The sequence below is a fragment of the Oncorhynchus keta genome, chromosome 1 (genome assembly GCF_023373465.1).
Source record: "Oncorhynchus keta strain PuntledgeMale-10-30-2019 chromosome 1, Oket_V2, whole genome shotgun sequence".
In the NCBI taxonomy this organism is placed as follows: domain Eukaryota; kingdom Metazoa; phylum Chordata; class Actinopteri; order Salmoniformes; family Salmonidae; genus Oncorhynchus; species Oncorhynchus keta.
In genome coordinates, this window is record NC_068421.1 from 8,734,818 (window position 1) to 8,744,480 (window position 9,663).

General features: G+C 47.9%; 1 protein-coding gene across 3 annotated transcripts; it reads left to right on the top strand.

Annotated features, from left to right (window-relative positions):
* The first annotated feature begins 6,895 nt into the window (after window positions 1-6,895).
* LOC118382060 (alpha-(1,3)-fucosyltransferase 4-like) lies at window positions 6,896-8,681 on the top strand. Of its 3 annotated transcripts, none has more exons than XM_052521780.1 (3): window positions 6,896-7,200; window positions 7,244-7,286; window positions 7,330-8,681. In XM_052521780.1, exon 3 carries the CDS (start codon window positions 7,540-7,542, stop codon window positions 8,677-8,679), a length of 1,140 nt encoding a protein of 379 aa, XP_052377740.1. In that variant the 5' UTR covers window positions 6,896-7,200; window positions 7,244-7,286; window positions 7,330-7,539; the 3' UTR covers window positions 8,680-8,681. The 3 variants fall into 3 exon arrangements, with proteins under 3 accessions (XP_052377740.1, XP_052378018.1, XP_052378485.1); XM_052522058.1 differs by having other exon boundaries at window positions 7,373-8,681; XM_052522525.1 differs by lacking the exon at window positions 7,244-7,286 and having other exon boundaries at window positions 7,373-8,681.
* Window positions 8,682-9,663: the final 982 nt, after the last annotated feature.

Here is a 9,663-nt window from a genome sequence, read left to right on the forward strand (position 1 = left end):
AAACAGTTTAGGGATGAGGTAGGTAAATTGGGTGGGGTATTTACCGATGGACTATGTACAGCTGCAGCTGCTCAGATAGCAGATGTTGTTATCAAATCAAATTTTATTTGTCACATACACATGGTTAGCAGATGTTAATGCGAGTGTAGCGAAATGCTTGTACGTACTGATGGTGAGTTGACGCTGATCTTATATTCAGTAGTTCTTCTCGACTGTATGTAATGAAACCTAAGATGACCTGGGGTACTAATGTAAGAAATAACACGTAAAAAAACAAAAAACTGCATAGTTTCCTAGGAACGCGAAGCGAGGCGGCCATCTCTGTCGGCGCCGGAAGTAATGATTTGATATTGAGATAAAAACAGCTGCATTGGGCCTTTAAAGTGTTGCATTGTTTTGAATTTATTTAACTTTTTATCAACCAGAGCCCTGATTGCATTTTCCAATGGAGTTATTTGTGTTTAATCCACCCGACTGACTGCCCTTTAGGTTAATGACACTTTTAATGGCCTCTTAGCTTTTAGGCTGTCAAATTACATTTCATAGCTTTTTTTGTATTCTAATCATAGACATTTTATTATTTCACAGCCAAGATATAGTGCCCCTTCAATTACATTTGGAGCTGATTAAAAAAAAAAGTAATAATTACTTCACTTCATCATTGATTACACGGTTAAAGCTATTTTGAATATAGTTTGTGTTATATTCTAAGTGAGGGCTGATATGTAATTTCATACTTGACTTAATTCAGGGAGAAGAGCTCTTCCTTCATGTGGTGTTGTTCTGTCTGTCGACTTAGACTTGTCCTAGTTAGGGTATGAAGCTCCCCAATCCAACCAGAAAGACCGGTTTGAGAGAACACCTTGTGAATTTCTGTTGTTATTCTTGACTTCCCATCAACAGAGTCACAGGAATGGGGAACTCTGGTGGTTTGTCTAGCGAGGTCAGATGATACGAAGAATATGGTATTTTTTTTTTTTCGTTTTAGCTTTTGGATTACGCGTGATCTGATGATGTGTCATTTAGAATTGTACTTTTAACAAGCAGTTTATGTACATCTGATCTGAACTCCGAGGCTGAAAGGGGCCATCAGACATATCTCTCTTCATATCTCTCTTTTAACAAGCAGTTTATGTACATCTGATCTGAACTCCGAGGCTGAAAGGGGCCATCAGACATATCTCTCTTCATATCTCTCTTTTAACAAGCAGTTTATGTACATCTGATCTGAACTCCGAGGCTGAAAGGGGCCATCAGACATATCTCCTTTCCAGAGTGTGCTGTTGAAACAAACAGATATTCTGGCTCTCACCCACAACCTCTCGCCGCTGTGTCTCACTTTCTCTCCTCATTAACTAAGCCTGTGAGGGCGGATGCTCTTAGCGGCCCGGGCCATGGATGTGGGGGAGAGGCAGACATGGATGTGTGGCCCTGGGTGGGTCTGAGGTTGAGATCCCCACGGCCGTTGCATTTTTAGTCATTTAGCAGACAGGAGCGACTTACAGGAGCAATTCTGGTTAAGTGCCTAGTCGGCGCAGGGATTCGAACCAGCAACCTTTCAGTTACTGGCCCAACGCTCTTAACTTGCTGGGCTATCTGCCGCCCCACTAATCACGTCAGACATGTAGGGAAGGCTGGCCAAGATCATCATCACCTGGCGGGGTCGAGGTGATTCGCCGGAAACGGCACTTTCACATGACCTTTGACCCCAGGGGGTCACCTCTAATGTCAAGATTAAGGTCAGTGGTCAGCGAGGGCCTCAGTGACCAGCGCACTCTCAGAGTCCCCCCCTTTGCATTATCTCTCTCTCTCTCTCTCTGGGGCCTCAGTAACCAGCGCACTCTCAGAGCCCCCCCCTTTGCATTATCTCTCTCTCGCTCTCTCTGGGGCCTCAGTGACCAGCGCACTCTCAGAGCCCCCCCTTTGCATTATCTCTCTCTGGGGCCTCAGTGACCAGCGCACTCTCAGAGCCCCCCCTTTGCATTATCTCTCTCTCTCTCTCTCTGGGGCCTCAGTGACCAGCGCACTCTCAGAGCCCCCCCTTTGCATTATCTCTCTCTGGGGCCTCAGTGACCAGTCTCTCTGCATTATCTCTCTCTCTGGGGCCTCTGACCAGCGCACTCTCTGGGGCCTCAGTGACCAGCGCACTCTCAGAGCCCCCCCTTGCATTATCTCTCTCTCGCTCTCTCTGGGGCCTCAGTGACCAGTGCACTCTCAGAGCCCCCCCCTTTGCATTATCTCTCTCTCGCATCTCTCTCTGGGGCCTCAGTTGACCAGCGCACTCTCAGAGCCCCCCTACCTCTTGCATTATCTCTAACATACTCATCTCTACCTCTGGGGCCTCAGTGACCAGTCTCCTGTAACACTCTCAGAGCCCCCTTTGCATTATCTCTAACATACTGCTCTCTCTGGGGCCTCAGTGACCAGCGCAGTCTCTAACAGAGCCCCCCTTTGCATTAGTCTCCTCATACTCTCTGGGGCCTCAGTGACCATACTGCACTCTCAGAGTAACATACTGCCCCCTGTTGCATTATCATACTGCATCTCTCTCTCTGGGGGCCTCAGTTGACCAGCGCACTCTCAGAGCCCCCCTGTTGCATTAGTCTCCTCTCTCTCATCTCTCTGGGGCCTCAGTGACCAGCGCACTCTGTAACAGAGCCCCCTCTTGCATTATCTCCTGTAACTCTCTGCAACCTGTAGGGCCTCCCTGGAAACTGCAACCTTGAGACATCCCATCTCCTGGGAGAGAAAAAAAAGAGAACAGAATAGAAAAGAGGAAATCGATAAAGATGAGTTAAAGAGCCTGGGGCACATCCTGAGGAGTGTGTGTTATCACAGGGAGAAATAGGCCTAAACACACACGAACTGACAGACAGACACATTGACATGACATGTCTTCTTATCTTCATCTGTAGGACAGGCAGACGAGCAAAAATAAACAAGGGCACAGCAGAGTCACTGTAACATACTGCATCGCTACCTGTAGTGTCTAGTTGGTTAGTCTCCTGTAACATACTGCATCTCTACCTGTAGTGTCTAGTTGGTTAGTCTCCTGTAACATACTGCATCTCTACCTGTAGTGTCTAGTTGGTTAGTCTCCTGTAACATACTGCATCTCTACCTGTAGTGTCTAGTTGGTTAGTCTCCTGTAACATACTGCATCTCTACCTGTAGTGTCTAGTTGGTTAGTCTCCTGTAACATACTGCATCTCTACCTGTAGTGTCTAGTTGGTTAGTCTCCTGTAACATACTGCATCTCTACCTGTAGTGTCTAGTTGGTTAGTCTCCTGTAACATACTGCATACTGCATCTAGTTGGTTACCTGTAACATACTGTGTCTAGTTGGTCTTAGTCTCCTGTAACATACTGCATCTCTACCTGTAGTGTCTAGTTGGTTAGTCTCCTGTAACATACTACCTGTAGTGTCATCTCCTAACATACTGTAGTGTCTAGTTGGTTAGTCTCCTGTAACATACTGCATCTCTACCTCTAGTGTCTAGTTGGTTAGTCTCCTGTAACATACTGCATCTCTACCTGTAGTGTCTAGTTGGTTAGTCTCCTGTAACATACTGCATCTCTACCTCTAGTGTCTAGTTGGTTAGTCTCCTGTAACATACTGCATCTCTACCTGTAGTGTCTAGTTGGTTAGTCTCCTGTAACATACTGCATCTCTACCTGTAGTGTCTAGTTGGTTAGTCTCCTGTAACATACTGCATCTCTACCTGTAGTGTCTAGTTGGTTAGTCTCCTGTAACATACTGCATCGCAACCTGTAGTGTCTAGTTGGTTAGTCTCCTGTAACATACTGCATCTCTACCTGTAGTGTCTAGTTGGTTAGTCTCCTGTAACATACTGCATCTCTACCTGTAGTGTCTAGTTGGTTAGTCTCCTGTAACATACTGCATCTCTACCTGTAGTGTCTAGTTGGTTAGTCTCCTGTAACATACTGCATCTCTACCTGTAGTGTCTAGTTGGTTAGTCTCCTGTAACATACTGCATCTCTACTCTACCTAGTGTCTAGTTGGTTAGTCTCCTGTAACATACTGCATCTCTACCTGTAGTGTCTAGTTGGTTAGTCTCCTGTAACATACTGCATCTCTACCTGTAGTGTCTAGTTGGTTAGTCTCCTGTAACATACTGCATCGCTACCTGTAGTGTCTAGTTGGTTAGTCTCCTGTAACATACTGCATCGCTACCTGTAGTGTCTAGTTGGTTAGTCTCCTGTAACATACTGCATCGCAACCTGTAGTGTCTAGTTGGTTAGTCTCCTGTAACATACTGCATCTCTACCTGTAGTGTCTAGTTGGTTAGTCTCCTGTAACATTCTGCATCTCTACCTGTAGTGTCTAGTTGGTTAGTCTCCTGTAACATACTGCATCTCTACCTGTAGTGTCTAGTTGGTTAGTCTCCTGTCACTGCATACTTTAAAAAATAATTGTCTAGTTGGTTAGTCTCCTGTAACATACTGCATCTCTACCTGTAGTGTCTAGTTGGTTTTCTGTAACATACTGCATCTCTAAGTGAGTTGGTTAGTCTCCTTAAATAATTTAGAAGAGGAAGTACAAGGCTCGTTCTGGGACATGAAAGAATAGTTAAATAATGCAGAGAGGAAGTAGCATCTCGTTCTGGGACATGGGACGTACCACAGACTGGGCTTGCTAGCTGTCTCTCTCAGAGGGGGAGGAACGTAGGGACTAGATGTCGGGAATAGATTGGGGAGTCCACTGGAGACATTCTGCATCTGGCTTCCTCCTCTCATTGTGTGTGTGTGTGTGTGTGTGTGTGTGTGTGTGTGTGTGTGTGTGTGTGTGTGTGTGTGTGTGTGTGTGTGTGTGTGTGTGTGTGTGTGTGTGTGTGTGTCTTCTCACACAACGGGACAGAACAGTGAGACTGTCTGTACACCCTGACAGGTCTATGGAGAGAGTTAGTCTCGCTGGTAGCTTGTTTTTCTAGCACAGACCTCTACGAGAACACAAGGCTCACATCTCAAATCTCACACCGTTTTCAATCTCTCTCTCTCTCTCTCTCTCTCTCTCTCTCTCTCTCTCTCTCTCTCTCTCTCTTTTAATTTATTCATTCATTTAAATGAAACATGGCTTCTCTGTAGGCCAGACAATTTTAAGAAGACTGAAGTGCATTATGAGTGTGCCTGTGTCTTATTAAACAAGGACCCGGATAAAAGCCTTGAGACATTTGATTGGTTTTAATAACACGTTATTCACCTTGATGTGTGTTAATATGTGTTCTGTTTGAGTGTATATTCATTCTCCTGTTCACAAATACCTCGGAAATACCAAAAGCAATCGATGAGGCCGAGAAGTAAACGACAGCAATACTGGGCGAATAGAGCCCCCTGGTGGACTGTATGGAAAATCAGCATCTCAAGAGGAAAGTGGCCTGCCCTACTCTTGCCATACAGAACATGCAAACTTCAGGCCATCGTGCGCATGTTGATTTCTCCCCACGCTGCAAACTGCTGTATCAGTCCGCTAATACAGGAGTAGTAAAGGCTTAATGCACTACTTTTGTGAGAGAAAAACAATGTTTTCCGTGCTGCAGAGGGCTATATCGATCAGCTAATACAGGTAAAGCTCGGCTGCTCATTCGGCAGCCGCCAATGGCGCAAATTGAAGAGGGTGGCATTTTCTGAGCTAAACTGACCAAGACAGCACATAAAACCTCACAATTCTGCCCTTAAAACAATGACAATTTCTCTCAACCAGTGTGCATGTGGGTTTTTTAAGCTGTGCCTACTTTGTCAAAGGCAGGGACGAAAACTACCTGCCCTCCAGGACACCTACACCATCGTCTGTAGGACACCTACACCACCGTCTCTGTAGGTTGATTTGGCCCAAACATAGACATCTATAAATGACTTATTTTCAACTTTCATTCAGAACCGAAAATTAACCTGATTTCAACTTCCGGAAAATACCGTAACGACCGTTCGAGAATGCTTTTGCGGCACAGTCGATAGCGCGCTGGACTTCGGGCTAGAAGGTCGATGGTTCGCGACCTGCTCCCTGCTGTTTTCATTACTATAACGTCCAGAAAAGACGCCTTTTCAACGTCCTGAAAAAGATGTATTTTAAACTTACAGAAAATAACTTTAGGTTCTGAATGAAAGATTTAACTTCAACGTCTGGAAAATAAGTATTTTAGACGTATTTTCAACTTAATTTAGCTTACTGAGACGTCTAGTTTTGTTTCTCCTTGGGCAGCATAATGGCTGGGACCAGCCCTGAATACAGCACTAGTAAAGGTCCAGTGCACTGCTTTTGTGAAGATTATTTAATAAAAAAATAAAAAAACGTATTTAGATTTTTCAGGGGGTGCTGCAGCACCCTACAGCACCCCTACTTCCACAGCTATGCTTGGGTTTGTGTTAAACCAAATCTTGTGCCCTATACTTGTCTGTCCAATGCATGTAAACAACTAGCTACTATCCATAGCATGCCCATGCCATAGCAACCATCGATCTCAGAGGTTTCAAAAGAACAGAAAGGAACGATATAAACCATAGATTTTTTTGTCGTTGTACCGAACCAGTTCAGAACTTTATTTTGTTAGTCGGAAACAGTGGAAAGGAACGGGGAAATAAATTATGTTTATTTTCAGAACGAAGCGACTGGAAAATAACCCCTGGTCCAAGCACAGTATAGGCCATTTTCTTCTCCTAAATTATGTCTATCTATGTTGTTCACTCTGAAACGTACAGTTTCACTGAGCCTGAGCCTGTGCCTCCCTGTTCTATAGATTCTATCAAGAGGTCTGGCTTGTAACCATGGTTGTTGATCCAAGAAGGACCTTTGGGCTACATAGCAGCCCTCACCCTGCAGGACAGCATGTTTACCCTCTCAGGGCTACAAAGACCCCATTCACAGGTAACAGGAAGTAACACGCTGCCTGCCACGTCAAGTATTCTGCGCAGAACGGTGTATCCATTTGCTCATGCATTCAAAACGAGTCTACACATTACCCAGTGGCAGAGATCCTTATCTCTCCTGACAGAGCAGAGACAAAGGAACTTGATGTTTACCTGAGAACGGGCAGACTGGTTTTTCTCACAGCCAAGGGACAAAGGAGGAGGACCGTAACTTTTCTCCTTGGAATCCCAGGTGAAAGACATCCGTTATTCTGAGTTCTAGACTACACCAGGTGAATGGAGAGATCAGTTATTCTGAGTTCTAGACTACACCAGGTGAATGGAGAGATCAGTTATTCTTAGTTCTAGACTACACCAGGTGAATGGAGAGATCAGTTATTCTGAGTTCTAGACTACACCAGGTGAATGGAGAGATCAGTTATCCTGAGTTCTAGACTACACCAGGTGAATGGAGAGATCAGTTATCCTGAGTTCTAGACTACACCAGGTGAATGGAGAGATCAGTTATTCTGAGTTCTAGACTACACCAGGTGAATGGAGAGGAGAATGTGACAGGGAAGTGGACGTTACGTTTCTAGAACGTTTCTGGAGTTAATGTAAGAGGGGTGCTGGATAACTTAATGGAAATAAGGACTGGAAGTCTGACTGGATTTCATGGAGATAACTCAGTGGCTCACCCAGTGGGTAACAGGGGGTCGTTCTACCTCTCCCAGAGCTGCTGAGCGCCCCGGACTGCGCCGAAGCAAAACGCGTAGAGTGACTGTTCTGAGAACGTCATGTTTCGCTGCTCTCGGCGGTGCGCTCTTTTTCCTCCTTGGAGTGTGTTTGCTCAATCTCCCGGACCCGCGTCAGCAACCCTTCCCTCTGACTGAAGGTGAACCCAGAGATGTCACCCTTCTGCTGTGGACGCACCCCTTCGGCCGTTACCGTAGACTGCCGGACTGTGAGGTGCGCTTTGGAATCCGTGGGTGTGTACTGACCGACGACCGGCGCATGTACCCTGGGGCTGACGCCATCATCATGCACCACCGTGAGATAACGACCAACGCCACGGCGCTCCCGTCTGACCCACGACCCCGTGGCCAGAAGTGGATCTGGATGAATTTTGAGTCCCCGTCTCACACTCGTGGCCTGCGGCGGTTCGAGGGCGTGTTCAATCTCACCATGACCTACCGTGCAGATTCAGACATATTCCTTCCTTACGGCTACCTGGTGCCCCGCCTTCGCCCTCACGCCAACGCCCCTACACACACACGACCCAGACGGCCCCACCTACTGGCCTGGGTCATCAGTAACTGGTCGGAGTCGCAGGCCCGCGTGGCGTATTACCGTCGGCTGGTTAACTACGTTGACGTGGATGTGTTCGGGCGCGCAGGCATGCCACTGCCAGAGGACAGCACTGTGGTGCGCACGGTGAGGCGTTACCTGTTTTATCTGGCGTTGGAGAACTCCCAGCACCCCGACTACATCACCGAGAAGCTCTGGAACTCCTTACTGGCCGGGGCCGTTCCTGTAGTTTTCGGGCCGCCGCGGGAAAACTATGAACGCTTCCTCCCACCTGAGGCCTTTATCCATGTGGACGACTTCCCCTCTCCCCGCCTGCTCGCCCAATACCTGTTGCTGCTACGCCGGAGCCCTGCCCTCCTGCAGAGACACCTGGTCTGGAGGAGGAGCTACAGCGTACACCTGACTGCCTTTTGGGCGGAGCATTACTGCACAGCGTGTCGCGTCGTGCGGAACCACAGACTCCGGACGAACACCATCACCAACCTTCAGCGCTGGTTTGAGTCCTGACCTCAGTGCGGAACCACAGACTCCGGACGAACACCATCACCAACCTTCAGCGCTGGTTTGAGTCCTGACCTCAGTGCGGAACCACAGACTCCGGAACGAACACCATCATTGAACCTTCAGCGCTGGTTTGAGTTATTTGACCTTTGACTGGTTTCTGACCTGCCTGATATGTGAACTGTAGCAGGGACCCCATAGACATTTTGTCTTTGTGTGTGTGAGATGTTTTGACCGTTTGACGGGAATGCTTTTGTAACATCATTAAAACCGTGATTCACTGGGTGGGTTAGTTATTTGGATTAGACAGGGTTCAGTGGTGCCATAACTGACGGGGCAGTGGGAAGTCAGTTGTGTCAGACTGTATAAGGGCAGTGGGATGGGTTAGACATTTTGCCTTGGCAGTGGGATGTTGTTTTGACGTTTGACAGCTGCTTTTGGAAGCATTCCTAAAACTAACGGAGGGGGCAGTGGGATGGGTTAACGGAGGGGGCAGTGGGATGGGTTAACGGACGGGGCAGTGGGATGGGTTAACGGAGGGGGCAGTGGGATGGGTTACGGAGGGGGCAGTGGGATGGGACGGGGGCAGTGGGATGGGTTAACGGAGGGGGCAGTGGGATGGGTTAACGGAGGGGGCAGTGGGATGGGTTAACGGAGGGGGCAGTGGGATGGGTTAACGGACGGGGCAGTGGGATGGGTTAACGGAGGGGGCAGTGGGATGGGTTAACGGATGGGGCAGTGGGATGGGTTAACAGTGGGATGGGACGGGGCAGTGGGATGGGTTAACGGACGGGGCAGTGGGATGGGTTAACGGAGGGGGCAGTGGGATGGGTTAACGGACGGGGCAGTGGGATGGGTTAACGGACGGGGCAGTGGGATGGGTTAACGGACGGGGCAGTGGGATGGGTTAACGGACGGGGCAGTGGGATGGGTTAACGGACGGGGCAGTGGGATGGGTTAACGGACGGGGCAGTGGGATGGGTTAACGGA

Bases quoted from the DNA above. Each gene is read 5' to 3' on its own strand.
- LOC118382060 (XM_052521780.1), top strand. From the start codon at position 7,540: ATGGAGATAACTCAGTGGCTCACCCAGTGGGTAACAGGGGGTCGTTCT.